General features: G+C 43.0%; 2 protein-coding genes and 2 pseudogenes across 3 annotated transcripts; 3 read left to right on the forward strand and 1 right to left on the reverse strand.

The window, feature by feature from the left end:
- Positions 1-5,604: 5,604 nt before the first annotated feature.
- LOC111958973 (heat shock cognate 71 kDa protein-like) lies at positions 5,605-8,648 on the forward strand (annotated as a pseudogene).
- A 1,290-nt stretch (positions 8,649-9,938) lies between these two features.
- On the forward strand, positions 9,939-11,700 carry LOC111958967 (chymotrypsin-like protease CTRL-1; annotated as a pseudogene).
- A 2,876-nt stretch (positions 11,701-14,576) lies between these two features.
- Positions 14,577-16,770, forward strand: si:dkey-42l23.2 (C3a anaphylatoxin chemotactic receptor). The gene is made up of 2 exons (XM_023980347.2): positions 14,577-14,668; positions 15,284-16,770. The coding sequence occupies exons 1-2, from the start codon at positions 14,632-14,634 to the stop codon at positions 16,333-16,335; spliced, it is 1,089 nt and encodes a 362-aa protein (XP_023836115.1). The 5' UTR covers positions 14,577-14,631; the 3' UTR covers positions 16,336-16,770.
- A 328-nt stretch (positions 16,771-17,098) lies between these two features.
- On the reverse strand, positions 17,099-19,927 carry lin37 (lin-37 DREAM MuvB core complex component). 2 transcript variants are annotated; one of them, XM_023980360.2, is made up of 10 exons: positions 19,828-19,927; positions 19,424-19,477; positions 19,223-19,292; positions 19,031-19,078; positions 18,863-18,892; positions 18,678-18,763; positions 18,370-18,530; positions 18,120-18,251; positions 17,953-18,026; positions 17,099-17,778 (listed from the first exon to the last, which is right to left on the reverse strand). In XM_023980360.2, exons 2-10 carry the CDS (start codon positions 19,455-19,457, stop codon positions 17,691-17,693), a joined length of 723 nt encoding a protein of 240 aa, XP_023836128.1. In that variant the 5' UTR covers positions 19,458-19,477; positions 19,828-19,927; the 3' UTR covers positions 17,099-17,690. The 2 variants fall into 2 exon arrangements, with proteins under 2 accessions (XP_023836128.1, XP_023836126.1); XM_023980358.2 differs by having other exon boundaries at positions 19,223-19,298.
- Between the last annotated feature and the right edge of the window lie 27 nt (positions 19,928-19,954).

Raw genomic sequence — 19,954 nt, forward strand, 5'->3', positions numbered from 1 at the left:
TGCCACCATATTATTGNCTGGGATGGTTCCAGAGGATAAACCAGTGTCTGAGGCACAGGCCGTCAACACAGAATTCACCTTTGAACTCTTCATCTGTGCCACCATATTATTGGACAACAGAGATGTCCTGCTGAGCTGTAGGAACGACGTGCAGCTCATCCAGTTCACCAACAGGTTGTGTGTGTGTGTGTGTGTGTGTGTGTGTGTGTGTGTCTGCGTGTGTGTGTGTCTGCGTCCGTCCATCCTCTCATTGCCTTTTCATTACAAAGCAATACAACCAGACTCATCAGTCTTTCGCTCCGTGTTTCTCTCTGTGCAGTTTGCAGGGAACTCTGGACCTGAACCTCACCCTGAAGAAAGCAGAGGAGCATTTCTACAACTACTGTAAGCGCTCTGCTTGGGACTATATGAATGGCCGCTGCAGGACAAGTAAAAACAAGGAGGACCACTTCTTGTTCCAGCTCCGCAGCTTCTTCTCCTGAACCCAGATCAGTCCTTAACTTAACCTCTTGAACATTCAGCTACAACCTGTAGTAACTGTGTGGTGGACTCAAAACAAGGGACCTATTTCCTAAGAGGAGTGTGTACTATTTACATGTCTTGTACACTAACGTTAAAGTAATAATATTGCTGTGGGATCTACCTTCAGTGAGTGACGCTGCTTACTTACCAACAATTCTATCAATTTGGACTCTCTCTTTGTTGTTGTATCTGATTATGCTAATTTGTATCTATTTAAACATATCTATTAATTATTTAGAAAGGTGTGCAACGCTGAACTAGTTACATACGTTCACCTGGAGTTTGGCCTACGCCAAGCCTTGATTTCTATGCTTTTCTTGGTGAGTTTAGAAGAAAGCACTATTTACAAAATGATATAATAATAATTAGGACTATGATGTGGCCAGAAGGGGTTCTCACCCTTGATCTGAGATTCAACTATATAATATAGGCCCCCAGAACCCCAGAACAGTATTGGCACACTGTCTGGAATACTATAATAAATATACATGTTTGTCACAATCTTGCTTAGTGAAAGTTTGATATTATGTGTGTGGGTTAGTTTTTTGGTTATTTAAAGATGTTTTATTCGGATCCAGCTAATTGCCAGAAAGGAGATATCACATTCAGGTGTCCATGTCTTTTAGGCAGATAGGAGTGAACATGTAATTCCGAGTATAATTGGGTTTGGCGCAATTCATAAAAAAATGGAGGATTATTTCCAGATGTATAGCTGCTTGACATTTCAGTTCCTTGTCCTGCGAGTTGGAGAGTGAAGAATAGGTTTCAGTATGTTGGAGGGACAGGATTGTCATTGTATGTATGGACTGTTATTATATAAGGGTTAAATGTAATAAACTGTGGGACATTAAAGGCGTGTGAATCTTTTCTTAATTTAACCTTTTTAGAATAGCCTTTGTGTGACCTACTTGACTTAAACCCTTGGTGAATGCTTTCATGGTTAGTGTAGTATTTTCATGGAGTATGCTGTGAAAGGTTCAGACAACTATATAAAAAAAAATGCTTAGTTTATTCCAAAATACTGTCAATTCATTACTTGTCAATTCATTACAGCATGTAATTTACTGTACAAACTAGAATGTGCTTTGCTGCTTGCTTTCCTGCTTTTCTAATGAATGTGAATCCACAGGCCGGCTGCTGGTAGGAGTTATCTGTAGTCTTCTCACAGTAGAAGAAGAACTGAACAGCCCCCAGACCATGTGAACCAAGTTAAACATGCCCTGAGAACCTCCTTCTTTCTCTGTGGACAGGACAAACTTGTTTCACTTTTTTTTTTTTATAAAACAGGAATTAAGATAAAGTGTAGAAAGAAAATACAATAGTCTTCCTTTTCTAATTTCTACTCTTTTTATTCACTGACATGTCTAACAGCAATTCAGCTAACTCCTATACCAGATAAAGTTAGTTGGCTAGCACTGAATGGGCACACAAGCTACGTGGGCCTGGAACTTTCTCTGGCTGAGTCACCTGATTCCCTGATGGAATCTCAGTGAGCCGTCTGTCTGTAGTTATATACTCTGTAGAGACATGACACTCGTCCTCTTAGTCTTTCTGTCCAGGAAAAGGAGCGCTTCAGTGGAATTGAGCAGCCGTTGTTCTGTGGTTTGTGTGGTAATCTTTGAAGCGTTGCACGACTGACTGAGCAAGGTAACTCCTTTTCTAAGAAGCGTTGCATTCAGCTCTGCTTTTTCAGCTTGACTTGCCAGCTCCTGTCCAACTCAAGGGGACATGACCCCACTCTCATAATGACACTAGCAAGCTTTATGTCAACTATTGGCTGACGGAGGAGCATTAAGAACTAGCATAAAGCTTATCTCAAATTGTTTAAGCAGTGTTTAAGTAGCATGAAGCCAAAAGTTATTGTCAAGCCTGTTGAATGATTTGTCTATTGCATGACTTTCTGTTTCTGGACACACATGTTGTCCAATGTCCAGTGTCCACGGACATGCTTGACCAGTGGAAATTGTGCCTGTGAGCCCTCCGTGTCATGCCTGGTCTCACTGTATGTCACAAACACTGTCATAGTGTCATACACCACAACCAATGGTGTCTGCTCTGTCGATGTGCATAATCCCATGCTTGAACACTAATCATGCACATATGAAATATACGCAGTTGATCTAAATATGAGTGCATTGGTATGTATGGTATGCTTAGCACCGATGGTTATTAAACTCCTCTCACTGTCAACTGTGTTTTATTTCAGCAAACTAACATGTGTAAATATTTGTATAAACATAAGATTCAACAGCTGAGACATAAACTGAACAAGTTCCACAGACATGTGACTAACAGAAATGAAATAATGTGTCCCTGAACAAAGGGGTGGTCAAAATCAAAAGTAACAGTCAGCATCTGGTGTGGCCATCAGCTGCATTAAGTACTGCAGTGCATCTCCTCCTCATGGACTGTACCAGATTTGCCAGTTCTTGCTGTGAGATGTTACCCCACTCTTCCACCAAGGCACCTGCAAGTTCCCAGACATTTCTGGGGGAATGGCCCTAGCTCTCACCCTCCGACCAAACATGGGATTGAGATCCGGGCTCTTCTGGCCATGGCAGAACACTGACATTCCTGTCTTGCAGGAAAATACGCAACAGAACGAGCAGTATGGCTAGTGGCATTGTCATGCTGGAGGGTCATGTCAGGATGAGCCTGCAGGAAGGGTACCACTCTTTTTTTTCTACCATGTTATTGACTTGTTTATTGTTTACTCCATGTGTAACTCTGTGTTGTCTGTTCACACTGCTATGCTTTATCTTGGCCAGGTCGCAGTTGCAAATGAGAACTTGTTCTCAACTAGCCTACCTGGTTAAATAAAGGTGAAATAAAAAATAAAATAAATAAATAAACATGAGGGAGGAGGATGTCTTCCCTGTAACGCACAGCGTTGAGATTGCCTGCAATGACAACAAGCTTAGTCCAATGATGATGTGACACACCGCCCCAGACCATGACGGACCCTCCACCTCCAAATCGATCCCGTTCCAGAGTACAGGCCTCGGTGTAACGCTCATTCCTGAAGACGATAAACGCGAACCCGACCATCACCCCTYGTGAGACAAAACGGCGACTCGTCAGTGGAGAGCACTTTTTGCCASTCCTGTCTGGTCCAGCGACGGTGGGTTTGTGCCCATAGGCGACATTGTTGCCAATGAGGACCTGCCTTACAACAGGCCTACAAGCACTCAGTCCAGCCTCTCTCAGCCTATTGCGGACAGTCTGAGCACTGATGGAGGGATTGTGCGTTCCTGGTGTAACTCGGGCAGTTGTTGCCATTCTGTACCTGTCCCGCAGGTGTGATGTTCGGATGTACCGATCCTGTGCAGGTGTTGTTACGCGTGGTATGCCACTGCGAGGACGTTCAGCTGTCCGTCCTGTCTCCCTGTAGCGCTGTCTTAGGTGTCTTACAGTACGGACATTGCAATTTATTGCCCTGGCCACATCTGCAGTCCTCATGCCTCCTTGCAGCATGCCTAAGGCACGTTCACGCAGATGAGCAGGGACCCTGTGCATCTTTCTATTGGTGTTTTTCAGAGTCAGTAGAAAGGCCTCTTTAGTGTTTTCATAACTGTGACCTTAATTGCCTACCGTCTGTAAGCTGTTCGTGTCTTAACGACCATTCCACAGGTGCATGTTCATTAATTGTTTATGGTTCATTGAACAAGCATGGGAAACAGTGTTTAAACCCTTTACAATGAAGATCTGTGAAGTTATTTGGATTTTTGCGAATTATCTTTGAAAGACAGGGTCCTGAAAAAGGTACATTCCTTTGAGTTTAGATACGTTTTAAAAAATACATAAAAAGGATAGTAATGTGTTTGTTCAGATTAAATTAATATACCAGGAGTAACAGAATTAGATCATAAGTGATAAGGAATTTACCAGTACCAGTAGTTTGTGTGAGGTAGCTTTGTCTATTTAATCCATTCCGGATATGAGAAATGATACTTTTATCCTTTCACAAGAATATAGTGAGTGGCTGTATGACAGAATTAGGTACAGTATTTACTTGCCAAACATTTAAGAACTTTTTTTTACGACCAAATATTTGGGCCTCACCACATGATCTGGCCCTGTTTAGCATGTTCACCATTTTTCAATTTCAACAATCCCCCCTTGTTTCCCCACTGACTTAATTTAATGTATTAGTTAATTGTGAGGTAACAGCTTGAATGTATATCATAGTTCCTTCTCCAGCAGTGAGGTTTCTAAGGCCTTTACTGTTATTACAGTCCAGGCCCATAGTAACTGCATATTACACAATAGTGAAGTACAGTAGTAAGTATTTCAACACGGTAACTGCCCAGTACATATGATATTGGCTAAGTCCAGTTTTACTTAACAGCTCATTAATAATCACTTAATTTAATCCAACCCGTGTTCCAACAACAGATCTGTGAGCCATATTAATAGAATGTGTTGGTAGTTTGTGGGATTCAGCTGTCGAAAAAAAAGCCACTCTGTTAATACATCACTTTGACTTAGCCTGGCTGGTAACAGTTGGGTGTTGTATTGCCAGAAGGATCTGTGGAGAGGGGAGAACAGGATGAGGGAGGGGAGGGTGAGGGAGGGTGACCTGTTGGCTCTGGTGGCATGCTACTGGTGGTACTGCTGCTTTAAGGAGTTGCGGTGTTGGTATCACTCCCCTGGTTGGCATGTTGCCATGACAGCACTTTCTAGAACAGCTGAGCCCCGGGGATCACTTCCAATTTGGGGGCTCACGTGGGACTGCATCTGCTCTCTGTGAATGACAGGGACATTCAGGGAAGGAATACACACACTGTCAAAGACGTGCACGTGTGCATGCATACACACGCATGCACATACATGATCATGATGACCTTTATCACCAAAGGCTTTCAACACATGTTGAAACATTTGACTGTTGTCATCCAACTACCTGTTGCTAGCTACTAATAACTGATAATATTCAAAAGAGACGGTTTTATAACAATATCGTCTTCATGAAACGTATCTTTCAACATTCTTGTATGATACTGTAGGCCTACGTAATTCTCAAATAATTCAAGTAATTCTCCTCTCACTAATGAACTTTAATTCAGGTCTTGTTGTTGCCGGATGTCTTAAGGACTAGCAGCAGGCATTGATCTGGGGACCACATACTCCTGTGTGGGCATCTTCCAGCATGGCAAGGTGGAGATCATCGCCAACGACCAGGGCAACAGAACCACACCCAGCTATGTGGCCTTCACCGACACGGAGAGGCTGATCGGTGACGCTGTCAAGAACCAGGTGGTCATGAACCAACACCGTGTTCAGTAAGCACATCACCTCACCTTGACACACAGTGGGTAGTTAGATGAAGCCTCTAGTGGACAAAGGGAACAGAATCAAGGTTTATTTGAAGCTCAGCGCTGTAGCCTCTTGCCTGTTGTTATCAGTAGTCCCTACTTGAGGGCCTTAAAGTACTAGATTTAAATCCATCAGCCTCACCGCAATCCATTAGGGGGAAATGCAAAACTGACCTTAGACCAGTGTCCACAGACAAATTCATCCTACTTTTAAAAATCAACCCTACTCTGCCATCCCTGTGTCCAAAGATGCCAAGTGTCTGATTGGTCGTAAGTTTGATGATGCCGTGGTACAGTCGGACATGAAACACTGGCCCTTCACAGTGGTGAGCGATGGTGGCAAGCCCAAAATGGAGGTAGAGTACAAGGGAGAGAGGAAGACATTTTTCCCTGAGGAGGTGTCCTCCATGGTGCTCACCCAGATGAAGGAGATGCTGAAGCTTACCTGGGCAAGGTAGGGAGTCTGACTAACCAAATGAAAAACCTCAATTCCAAATCTAGTCTTAGCCCCTACCCACTCCATGCACCCCATGTAGGTTTGAAAAGATTGGATGGGTATACATTGTATGTTAATAACTCCAACTGACAATCTATTTAGGGATGATACACACTAGACCTAACTAATATTGTTTTTCCCTCTTCAGCCAGTGAACAATGCTGTCATCACAGTCCCTGCCTACTTCAACGACTCCCAGCGCCAAGCAACCAAAGATGCTGGAGTGATCTCTGGACTCAATGTCCTGCGRATCATCAARGAGCCCACCYCTGCAGCCATCYCCTYTGGCCTGGACAAGAAGGTACAGYAACCKCAAAACAAACAAAAAAACACTGGMTTGTACGYCTCACACTAGGTCTGCTTGATTAGTCCTTTGAAAGTCCTACTGACTTAATTGCTCTCTCTTATCAGTTCGGTGGTGAGCGCAAGAGTCCTGTTCTTCGACCTGGGCGGCGGCACCTTAGACGTGTCTTTGAGGTCAAGTCCACCGCCGGCGACACCCACCTGAGAGGCCGCATGGTGAACCACTTCATCAGCGGGTTCAAGCGTAAATTCAAGAAGGACATCAGCGGCAACAAGAGGGCGGTGCGGCGCCTGCGCACTGCCTGTGAGCGGGCCAAGCGCACCCTCTCCTCCAGCACCCAAGCCAGCATTGAGATTGACTCTCTCTATGAGGGTGCCAACATCTACACCTCCATTACTGGGGCTCACTTTGAGGAGCTCATCGTTGACCTGTTACGCAGCACCCTGGAACCCATGGAGAAGTCTATGAGAGATGCCAAGATGGACAAGGCCCAGATACACGACATCGTCCTGGTGGGAGGCGCCACACGTATCCCGAAGATCTAGAAGCTTCTGCAGGACTTATTCAATGTGCGAGACCTCAAAAAGAGCATCATCCCTGATGAGGCTCTGGCTTATGGCGTCTGTAGGTATCTCAGTGCGTTGCAGGAAAATTTCACTGTGTTTCATCCAACATCTCCTCTCTGTCCTCCACAGCTGTGCAGACTGCCATCTTGGCCGGTGACAAGTCAGAGAGCGTGCAGGACCTGCTGCTGCTGGACGTCCCTTGGTATTGAGATGGCGGGAGGGGTCATGATCGTGCTCATCAAGAGGAACACCACCATCCCCATCAAGCAGACCCAGACCTTCACAACATACTCAGAAAACCAACCCGGAGTGCTCATCCAGGTGAGTCTTTTATCAGCTGCCAACATTTGTGTAAAGTAGCCAGATCACATATACCCTCCATGATTCTATCTAGTATTAATCCATTTCCATTATTTATTTCTCAGGTGTATTAGGGGGAGAGAGCCATGACCAAGGACAACAATATCCTTGGCAAGTTTGAGCTCACCGGAATCCCCCCTGCCTCCAGGGGTGTCTCCCAGATCGAGGTGACCTTTGACTTTGACGCCAACAGCCTCCTCAATGTGTCTGCGGTGGACAAGAACACCGGCAAGGAGAACAAGATCACCATCACCAATGACAAAGGTATGCCTCCTCAACCTTGAACCTCACGACATAATCAACTATCTTATTTATTTCCAACCCTTTCCTCAAAGAAAAGAGTCCCAAAAAGAAAGAGAGACAACAGGAGAGAGTAGGAGATAATGAATGTCACATATGGGCAATTATATAATGATGTGTCTGTATCTTGTTATCCCCAGGACGTCTGACCAAGGAGGACATTGAGCGCATGGTGCAAGAGGCTGACCAGTACAGGGCTGAGGACGAGGCACAGAAGGAGAACGTCACAGCTAAGAACTCGCTGGAGTCCCTGGCCTTCAACATGAAGAGCACCGTGGACGACGAGAAGCTTGCGGAAAAGATCAGCCCGGAGGACAAGAACACCATTGTGGAAAAGTGCAACGAAGTGATCTCCTGGCTGGACAGGAACCAGGTAAACCACAGGGGGCTGGTGTAGAGTTCCACCTAGATTGAGTGTTCTTAGTGGTTAGCAATGGTTTCACATTGATGCATTTCCTCCCATGGTAAAAGTAGGCTTCACAGTATGTTTGAAACAAATAAATCATATAAGATAGAATATTCTGATCACCACCTGTGTCTCTTACCCTCTCATACTCTCTCCCTTCTTCTCTCGTCTCTCCCCTTGTCTTTATCTAGACGGCAGAGAAGGATGAATATGAGCACCAGCAGAAGGAGCTGGAGAAGGTGTGTAACCCCATCATTACCAATCTGTATCAGGGTGCCGGAGGCCCGCCAGAGGTATCCCAGGTGGTATGCCTGGAGGCTTCCCTGGAGGTGCTGGAGCTGGCTCCTCCTCTGGCCCAAACATCGAGGAGGTCGACTAAAATCCCTGACATCTACAGGAAAGAATCCACATCCTATCCACATCTCAGCTCCCAGGCTTCACACAACACCTACTGCAGACCTGGCCTGTGTCATCACTTCCCTTCTTGAGAACATCCTGTGTAATATTTATATCTATGGCAGGCTCCTACAGCCTTGTGCTGTTGTGCAGTTCACACAACCTTCACTTTAATCAGATTGAATATATCACAACCAATTAAGCTGGATTCTGATAAGCATTTTTTGTGTTTTTCTTTAACTTCCCCCCAAATACCCTCCCTGGGGTTAGATTTGACAAATTAATTTTGTACATTAACAGTTGTCACAAAGTGCTTAGTCTTAGAAACTTGTATGAACATCTGCACTATTGCTCATCGGAAAAGTTCCCTCAAAAGTGACATTCATCTTGTAGCAATCTTATTATGAAGAAGTAGAAATAGGTATGTATGTGATTATGATATGTGAAGATGTATATTTTGTTCCTGATTGGTTGATAAACTTGTCTCTTTCTCAAAACTTAATGGGATAAGATCCTATTTTCTGGCGGTTTTCTCAGTGGCCTCGTCCTCATGGTGGTGTGCCCTCTGTTACAACCCTCAAATGTAGTGGCATTTTAAATGTGTCAAAGTATGATCTGGAATAGCAATTTGAACACATGTCCTTACTGCTACTTTGTATAGATGAATAAACAATATCTTCCTTTCTTAATAAAACAAATGTTTTTGTCACAGAGGGCTCCATAAAACATATGATCTGAATCCATAATGTTAATCAAGTGTTTTGTTTTTGATCGTTTTGCGGTCACGTTCAGCTGCATATAAACAGAATGGTCTGACCATGGTTTTCCACCCTGCTTGTGGGATTGCAACACACGGTTATAAGATGTTGTTGTTCTGCCCATCATCAGAACTCCAATTGGACAGCGTGATAAGAAACCAGAAAAATAGGCATCAAGGGCATTTCAGAGGACCAAATTTGGGGTCTGGGCATATTTTCCACTCAGCATAAAGACAAAAAATGATGACTGCATCTTTCCCTGGAATCATTGTGCAAAGCCTTTTTTGCTTAGGCCTGGTCCACATAGAGTACAGTTCACTACATGGCAAACAGAAGCGTGTATCTGACTGTCCCTGAGACGTGAGGTTTTCCCACCTGTTCCACCTGACTGTTCCCAGCTCTATCAGACCTTCGGGGAACCCGTGGGTGAGTGGGAGACATGACTGATGGGCCTGCCAGGGTATAAGAGGGAGAGGGACAAAGAGACGTCAAGCACAGTCTACTTCACTATGGCCATGCTCTGGATCGTCAGCTCTCGCTTTGATGGCCTCAGCCCTGGGTGAGTGGTGTCATCATCAACGTCTGGTAACATGAACTGATTTGATCTTTTTGATCCTTTATTTATTCATATAGGTAAGTCCTAATGAGATGAATAGCTAAAAGAAGCCCTGGCCAAAAAGGAGGTGAAGTGTTCTATTATACTTTGGTAGTTACTGAAGGCATGTCAGTCCATACTCTGAGGCCAATCAAAACGATGTAGGACTTTGGTCAAAAGTGGAACACTATATATGAGGATAGGGTGTTGTTTGAGACTGTGTTTGTGCCCTAGGTTGCGGAGTGCCTAGCATCCCGCCGCAGGTGAGCGGCTTGAAGATTGTGAACGGACAGAATGCCGTATCTGGCTCCTGGCCCTGGCAAGTCTCCCTTCAGGTAACCCCATCCAGGTCAAAAGCATCTCCAGGGTAAGTCCAGAAGCCTGGGGAGAGATCCGCTCACTTAACCACAACATGCCTGCCTGCTTCATAGGTTTTACCAGAGTTCTGAGATTCTGTTCACTTTTGAAGATGAATCACTTCACTATCTGTGTCTACATCTTTCCCTGATCCCTGTAGGCTATCACCCACCCCTACTACAACAGCCAGAACTTTAACAACGACMTGACCCTGCTGAAGCTGTCCTCCCCTGTCCAGATCACCGCCCGCGTGTCCCCTGTGTGCCTGGCCWCCTCRAGCACCRCCTTCCCCTCTGGAACCCGCTGTGTCACCACTGGCTGGGGCAAGACTGGCACCACCTGTGAGTGGCCACACAAGCTACTGAACCATTATTGATACATGATAGATTTACAGTTAATACAAGAGTATGTGCAAATGGATGGTAAAATACACAAAAACTGTTTTATCAGTAAACCAGTCAGCATGGGCATGGCTCTTAAGAAAACAGCTGCATCATAGCTAAAGGCCTAATGTTTGCAACATGATTTCCTTCCTCATTCTCAGTTAGTGGAAAGAAACTCCCACACACTGCACTTGCAAATATAGCACTATTGCATTATTTCCGGAAAAGTATGCACTCACTACAGTATGGTGTTCTGGATAAGAGCGTCTGCTAAATTTCTAAAATGTAAAATGTATTGTGCCAATGTTTCCACCTCAGCTTTCATTAGAGCACTGAGCTCCTTCCTAACCATGTCCCCTGTCCCCAGCAAGCCCCCGTATCCTCCAGCAGGTGGCCCTTCCTCTTCTGAGCCCTGCTCAGTGCAAGCAGTACTGGGGCCAGAACAGGATCACTGACGCCATGATCTGCGCCGGAGCCTCCGGAGTGTCAGGTTAGGACATGACCTCCCATGTCCTCCTGGAGCAAGTTGAGGCTACCTTTCTCCAGTCAGTTACTGAGCATTTCTCTCTAATCACTCTCGTATCATTTCGTCCAGCAATAACCTTTCACCCAAAACATGCACTATCTTAAAGTAGCCAGGTACAGATTTGTTTAACCAAATTCTCTGGCAATGGCATGACAATGGAAGTCAGATAGGCTACAACTCGGCCCCTAATACATAATCTATACCAGTGCCAGTGCTCCTAACCTCTCCTCCATCTCCAGGGTGATTCCGGCGGTCCTCTGGTGTGTCAGAGCAGTGGCGTGTGGTTTCAGTTGGGTATCGTGTCCTAGGGCACCACCAACTGCAACGTCAGTACCCCTGCCGTCTACTCCCGTGTCGCCTACCTGCGTGGCMGGATTGACCAGACCCTCGCATCCAACTAGAGTCACAGTGGACCCCAGCTGCAATAGCAGCCATGTCTCCTCACACAAACTCTTCTTCCTGCAAACAGTGGTCCCACAGATGAGTGTGTGATGTCACACAGGCTTGATCCGGCTAGCTTTCCCATCAGCTAGTGATATTTCAACCTGTCTCATGCACAGCCGCTCACCGTGTTGCCACAGTCTAATTGTTTTCAATGTAACTGAAAAAGATGCATTCAATTAAAGTTGTATAAAGTTATTTTCTGTTTGAAATCAGAGCAGTGCCGAGACCATTCAGGAAAAACATAACCATCAACAAAACAAAACACACACATGCATGCATTAAAAAAAAACTTTGCATTCATTAATAGTAACCCTTGGATAGTCTTACTAAAACACATTTGGCAGTTATGTTATTTTTTTTAAATGTGTGAACTGTCCTTGGGAAAGTAAAGTTTTTTTTGCCTCCCAACTTGTCCCCAGACAGCAAATATGGAAAGTATTAAAAAATGTGTCAAGCAAGCCATAACCGGGTTAAATATTTTCCTGGTATTTTACAAATGTTCCATCCCGAACATAAATGACTTGTCACACGACGAACCCGGTATTTCATGCCAAAACCGGAAGTGCCATTCTAAAGCATATAAATGTGTCTGGATTTGATTAGAGCTTTGATCGGCATGAACATCCAAGCCTGATGAGCCATACATCAAAGACATTTTGTGATCCCAAGCCCAAATGAGTGCCATTATCCAATACATTGTTTATGATATAGGCTACCGCACATTACACAAAAACATAAAAGCCAATAGATGTATACATGCTCTCTTGGGAAAATAAAGGAAACAAGCTCTAGTAGCCTAATCTTTTTGAGTGTGGACTGTATTAGTATACTGTATTGTATTATAAGTACTGGAATTACTGACCTCATTCAAACCATGAAGCTGGGAGAGAACGTGATGCTGGTGCAGGACATGAGGCCTACAAAGTCACATTTATATTTGGAAATATAATATGGCCTATTTTAAAATGTGTATAATTTGCAGGCTGACAGGCTTTCAAAACATTTGCCTTAATGTTTTACCATGTGTGTAATAGCCTACCTCCTCTTTCTCCATTGTTGCTTCATTCCTTCTTTGCTTTCAACAGTTAAATTAAATAAGTTTTGTTGTCCTTATCTTCGCCATTGTAATGACACCCTTGAATAATAAATATAGGACTAGAATAAGATGCAGATGGCTCTCTATTCACTCCATGAAGATTGACCAGTTATGGGTCTGAATAAATAACTGTCAGAGCCTACCATCGTCAATTCTCTCCTCTTTTAAACTCCCTGTGAGTTCCATTGGCTGCTGTAGGCCTATCTAACATTCAGCAAACAAGAGACTGTATCCCTCTTCGAATAGTCTGATAGTCTAATAATGATTTAAAAAATGTCCAGCAAGCTATTATTCTAGTCTAGCTTTTCCTGGGACTCCAAGAGCTAAGGACCATTTTTTTAAGGAGAGAGGCCAGTGGAGCATAGGTGATTATGCAAGAGACTGCTATAAATTAGAAGCTTAACCTATGCATAACCCATCATTCATTAGCTAAATGTAAGGCTAATACTGCATTTCATTTATTACCTGAAAGAGGTAGGCTCAAAGATCTATAGGCTATAGAATGCATTCAGGAAGTATTCTTTGCTTTGTCATTATGGAGTATTGAATGTAGATTTATGTGGGGGACAATTTAATAAGAATAAGGCTGTAACATAACAAAACGTGGAAAAAGTCAAGGAGCCTGAATACATTCGGAATGCACTGTACAGTATAACAATCTTGACCAGGATTAGGCCTATCTATTTTGGATGCAATTTGAATGGAATGGATGGAGCGAGAAAGACAGAAAGAGTATTTGCATGCACACTGATTTAAAGTAATGATATTCGAGTGATAGGCTGTTTTAAAACTCTGCAGCTGCAATTTAAAAATGCATCTTTACAGTGAAAAAAATGGTGACCCCGAAAACCAGATGGAGAAGAGTAAATTGGACCGCATTCAGTCCTTATATTACTGTAGCATAGGCTGTTGCAGCAAATGTAGTCCTACCTTTCACAAGAAAAAAAAAAGTTACCATGATGAGATGATACATGCATTGTGAACTGCACTCCATACTGAGAAGCGTTGATGAGTTATCTGTACTTTACTTTGCTATTTATATTTTTGGCYATTTTTACTTTTACTTCACTACATTCCTAAAGAAAATAATGTACTTTTTACTCCATACATTTTCCCTGACACCCAAAAGTACTCGTTACAGTGACAAGAAAATGGTCCAATTCACACACTTATCATGGGGAAATCCCTGGTCATCCCAACTGCATCTGATCTGGCGGACTCACTAAACACGCGTACTTCGTTTGTAAATTATGTCTGAGTGTTGGAGTGTGCCCTGGCTTCCGACAATAAAAAAAAAAGTTAAGAAAATTGTGACGTCTGGTTTGCTTAATATAAAGGAATTTGAAATTATTCATACTTTTACTTTTGATACTTAAGTATTTTTAAAACGAAATACTTTTACTCAAGTAGTATTTTACTGGCTGATTTTCACTTGAGTAATTTTCTATTAAGGTATCTTTACTTTTACTCAAGTATGACAATTTAGTACTTTTTCCAAAGAAGCCAGATTTAGATATGGCATATAATTTAAGAATTCCATTTCACATCATGCTGATCCTGTTCATATAAATAAATCATTATAAATTACCGGTTTCTCGCAGTTATTCATACTGGGAAAATGGAGTAGGTTTGACAGYGAAATCTCGGTAWCCCAGTTCCTGTTATTCAACCCTACGCCATACCATCTTCAAATATGAAATAAGACACTTTAAACTTTGAGAGGATGTTTGAAGAGAAAGGGAGGGAGGCAGAGGGCGACAGCGCGCGCACGCGAGAGAGAGCTGTTTCATTTGTGGCGAGAGAGTGGATGATATTCATTGCTATAGAGAATAAGATGGAAATGGGTAAGACGCTTTATAGTCTATTTTTTTCTACCCTTATGATCTCTGCACCGGGTGCTTTAACTTTTCATTCAGACTGATGCTTCATTTGTAGAAGTAGAGTTTCATGACAAACATGCAATTCTTAATGTCAWCTCGATTTTTGTCAATTGCTTTTTACTCATACTTTTTTAGAAACWCCTATGCATTAGAATTGTTGCATTATGAGTAAATAGAGAACATATGAGGGCTAAGTCATGTACTAAATGTCTTCTATAAATCTAATGACTTTCCTTGTTGAAAGTCATACCTGGTCATAGTAGGTGGGAAATTGATGAAAACTGGGGTAACAAATTACCACAATGTAACCTTCTCTTTTTCACCATTCCATTGGGACATTTCTTGTGAATAATTGATCCAAATAAACAAATAGATATTTAAGGCTTATCTATAGCAGTGCAGTAGACGTGTGCAAGGTTGCACAAAATATACACTATTTTGCAAGATACTGACTTCCCTTTCAGATAACATCCGTTTCAAATAATCTCTTATAGACAYGTCTACTAATCAGCACTATATTTAAGACTACAATGTGTCGGAGCCTAAAAGACAATTGGTAATATTTCTTTCTAATTTCAGAAAACTCTACCATGGTATATTCCGATGTGACAACTGGGATGGACATAACATCTCTGGTTGTCTACTGTGTGGCGTTTGTGCTTGGCCCCACTGGCAACGGCTTGGTYATCTACGTGACGAGCTGCAGGATAAAGAWGACTGTCAAKTCTGTTTGGTTCCTCAACCTGGCCTTGGCAGACTTCCTCTTCACTTCCTTTCTGCTCCTCTATATCATCAACATCGCCCGTGGTTATGATTGGCCTTTCGGTGACATCCTTTGCAAGTTAAACAGCATGGTGACTGTGCTCAACATGTTCGCCAGCATCTTCCTCCTGGCGGCCATCAGTCTGGACCGCTGTCTGTCCACGTGGGTGGTTGTGTGGGCCCATAACAAGTGCACGCCAGGCAGGGCTGAGGRCATCTGTGTGGGGATCTGGCTAGCCTCATTGGTCTGCAGCCTCCCATTCACCATCTTTCGGAAGATCATACACCATGATAATAAGACAATGTGCAGTTATTCATTTCCCCATTCTTCCACCTACAGGAACTTGGTTGTGTTCCGCTTTCTGCTGGGCTTTCTCATCCCATTCCTGGTCATCATAGGCTCTTACATTGCCATATGGATACGGGCCAGGCGCCTTCAGAAAGGAAGAACGCGCAGGTSCCTCCGGATCATCATCTCCGTTGTCCTGGCCTTCTTCATCTGTTGGATGCCCTTCCACGTCTTCCAGTTTCTGGACATCATGGAAGAAGACAACCAAGGCCTCAAGCTGGTCGTGCATATAGGGATTCCCCTGTCTGCTAGCCTGGCATTCCTCAACAGCTGCCTGAACCCCATCCTGTACGTCTTCATGTGTGACGAGTTCCAGAAGAAGCTGCGTCAGTCCGTGCTGCTCGTATTCGAGAGCGCTTTTGCAGAGGACCACGGGATGAACTTTGTGTCATCAACGCGCTCTCTGAACTCCCATCTCTCCCGGATCTCCCGTAAGTCTGATTCTCTGGCTCCAGGAGAAAGAGGACATTTACACCCCACTGGTGACCAGTCTGATAGTAAAGTGGAAACTGAGGTGTGAGACATCTGCAAAAGACAGGGCTAGTACATCTGTATTACAGAGTAATTTGACTGTATCTATACTGTAGTTATGGGACTTGAAATGGTCAGTAGCTGTTGTCATTGTGGTTTTCATGGTGGTAATCAAATCAATCAAATGTATTTTATAAAGCCCTTTTTACATCAGTAGTTGTCACAAATTGCTTTAAGAGCAAGCAATGCAGATGCAGTTACCAGATTTAACTTCTGTTATAGTGATGTTGAAGTTATGGAGACCTTATTTTGATGTTATGGGAAAATTATGGGGATGTTATGTTGACATTATGGGGAGATTCTCACACAAATAAACAATAACATTCCTAAAACTCTAATTTCAAAATCTTACAAGACTTCGACCAGACGGATCAATTTTGGTATCAAAAATAACTAATAAAGGTCATTTATTAATTTCTTTGTTAATATTTTGCTTGTAGCTAATATAAGAGTTGACTCCTGAAAGGACTCTTTGAAATCTGACCAAAGAAAAACACTTACAATTGTTTTACTTGAGACAACATTCCTTTGTGATCCAAAACAAACAGAACATTTATTGCCTGTATGTGATAGATATCTTGGACCTATTTCATCCATGTGGACTGTGTTTCTGACCTGCAGATGACAAGATCCTTCTGAAAAACCCTCTCCCAAAATAATTGCTGTGGAGAAATCCTTTGAATTACATTTCATCAATCAATTGTAAAAACAGCACTGGCAGATATATTATAGCGATGAATAGATTACAATAGCTCTTTACAACTTTTTATAAATCTTTTTTTTCTTTCAGTTWACATTTTTACATTTTAGATGTGTGAGAGACTTTTCTTTTGAATGTTTAAACAAAAAATATTCACAAGAGCACTGCTTGTCTGGGAAACTGGTGATCCTAAAAACACAAATATTTACCACTGGAAGCCTGGAATTAATTCAAAGTATCCCGGAATTTAGACAAAATGTTGCACACTACTCAACCTGTTCACAAACTTTTCATGACACATTGTTGTGATTGACAACAGACTATAATAATGCATTACCAGATATTCTGTAATATGACAAAAAACATGTAATAATTATTTAAACAGATGAACTTGGGCCCACCAGAAGCATCAACATACTGAAAGTATTGCTACATTTTCAAAACGAGGACTTTGGGTCCCTAATTGTAGCAGTATATGGTAGAAATGGGCTCCATGAGGCTCCTCTGACATTGTCACACATAATGTCCTCCTTGGGGAGAGGACTAGGGCAGCGTCCTGGGATAGATGACTTCCCCGTGGCTCCTACCTGCTCTATTCTTTTCTCCTCCCTCTGCTGTGGGATACTGCCCTGGGGGATTCCCAGCTAGCGGTCGTACATCTCCTTCATCTCTTTCAGGATCTTGATGCTCTCACTATACCTCAGCTGATTCTTGTTGGACGCTTCTTTCCATCTGAACAGTTATGTATATTAATAAGATTGATCGCAGCTAGATAAACAATGTTTACATTGTGACAGAATTTGTATCAACTTTTTTCCCAATKAACATTACATTCGGTTCAATAGTTGATATTCGACTCCACAATCTATTCATGTCAACAAAGTTAGCTTTTGTGATTAGACTTACTTTTGCCTGATCTTTTTCCAGCGTTCTATGTGGTTGTATATGAGGGGACCAGACACAAGAGCTGTATCTGTAGACTGGTGACAAAGACAGACAGGTTGAAGCAATCAACCGTTTTACTGTGGCAAATATGAAAATGATGGCTAGGCGTAGCAGATGTTATACAGTACCTTGCTGATGATAGGCTTTTCTGTGGGCGGGATCCTCAGATTGACAGGATCTCCAGAAGGGTTGAGAGGACAGGAGGTGGGCGGAGGAAGGCGATACACATTCTGTCCCTTACCATTGAGCATGTCTGCAGCCTGGCAAGATGCAGGTAAAAAGTGAGAAAACAAATATGGACAGAGAGCACTAATGAAAAATATATATTTATGCCCACATTGTGGGCATCTTTGTCCTGCWTTTTGGTTGTGAGCTTACCTCCTCTTCCCCCATGCTGTGTGGGGGGCTTGGGGATGCAGCTCTCTCTCTGACCGCCGGGTTGTTCCTCATCCAGGCCCGGCAAATGGGGTAAAGTGGGGTACTGGTGGTGTACTGGGCCAGGTCCACACTGCGGTCAAACAACTTGATAATGTAGGCATCTAGCAGAGAGGGAGGATAACAAATGATTGTATATGTAGGTGAATATCTAGAGCTTGAATGGTAGAGTCAATGAGTGAGGGAGAAAAGGTTTTTAAAAGTCAAACTATCTGTGTTTGGAAGGGGATTGACATCTGCAGCAGACTTACTTTGTTTATGTTGGTTGCTCTCTGTTAAGCTATCATCCATCTCTTTCCGTTTCTTTCTCCGGTGCTGTGGGAACCGTGACAATTGCCTATGACATCAACAACAAGGGAAAGGGGACAGGTCAAGGCCTTTCAGTGTCTAACAGCCACACAGTCAGATGTGTTTAAAAAACTCAAATAAGGCTTACCGCTTCCCAGCAGAAGATGGAGACACATCCCTATGGAAGAAACAGGCAATCGGAATAACTACAGAAGTAGTGGAACCACAATAGGCTATTGAGTGAGTCTCAATAGCATACTTCATTTAATATAAAAAGTTGGAATACCAGAAGGGAAAAAAAATGTTACAGCCATACTTGCTCAGAGACTCTTCTGCCATCTTTGTCTCATCTTCATTTTGTTCCCTGGAAAAACAGCAAAACCAACATTTCCCATCACCTAAGCTTGATTAGATAGTGCACAGCCAAGGAAAGGTTCCYGAAGCTGTACGTTTCAGTGTCAAGCCAGTTAATGTACTGTATCTTTCCAAATAAAATAAAAACACCAACCTCTCACTGTCACTCTTCTCTACCAGCCCCTGTAATACTGCATCTAGTCGGCTGCGTGCACCACTCCCCTCTGCATCTGACAAATATAAATAAACAGTCGACTTTACTTAGGAGAGATATAATAATTCCAGTAGATAGTGTTAGGTACCACTGTATCGTCAGCTGAATGGGTTTTTGGTTTTGAAATGTTCAAGCGCTCACCTGGCTTCTCAGTCTTGATCTTGACGTGATGCATGATCAGTCTACCCGTTCACACTGACATTCAGAAATCCCCAAAACAAAAMATAAAATACAAGTTAGTTGGTAGCTAGTTACAACGACAAGCTTGCTAAAAAGATTATGTACAGGGAAATACTGATGCAAAATATGTAGCTAGATATTAAATGACCCAAGAGGACTGTTGTTGTGCCTGGATGCCGTAGCTAGCTAAAGTAACTGGTTAACGTAAACTAACGCAAATTGAAGCAGTCTTTTCTTGAGTAAGCGTGTATATACGCATTATTCGAATTATGTCTATTTGATACATAACTTTCCATCGGCAGAAAATGATTGTAGAATTAATGTCCAAATGCCACGTATCTATACATAGAACATAGTTTTGTTACCCTCCAACAACTAACAGGCTGGCTGGCTGGCTGMTTGGTTGGTTGGTTGGTTTGTTTCCGCGGCGGTCGGATTTGTTTCAGAAGACTTTCCTCTTCCGCGCGCAGGTCGCTTCCTTTCTACTGGTTG

The sequence above is a fragment of the Salvelinus sp. IW2-2015 genome, linkage group LG35 (genome assembly GCF_002910315.2).
Source record: "Salvelinus sp. IW2-2015 linkage group LG35, ASM291031v2, whole genome shotgun sequence".
In the NCBI taxonomy this organism is placed as follows: Eukaryota; Metazoa; Chordata; class Actinopteri; order Salmoniformes; family Salmonidae; genus Salvelinus; species Salvelinus sp. IW2-2015.

What these genes read in the sequence shown, in the direction of transcription:
- lin37 (XM_023980358.2), bottom strand. Translation starts at nt 19,457, where the DNA reads ATGCATCACGTCAAGATCAAGACTGAGAAGCCAG. An exon ending in GCAGAAGAGTCTCTGAGCAA is followed by an intron (nt 18,893 to 19,030) that starts GTATGGCTGTAA and finishes TTTCTTCCATAG; the next exon opens with GGATGTGTCTCCATCTTCTG. An exon ending in GAGCAACCAACATAAACAAA is followed by an intron (nt 18,531 to 18,677) that starts GTAAGTCTGCTG and finishes CCTCTCTGCTAG; the next exon opens with ATGCCTACATTATCAAGTTG.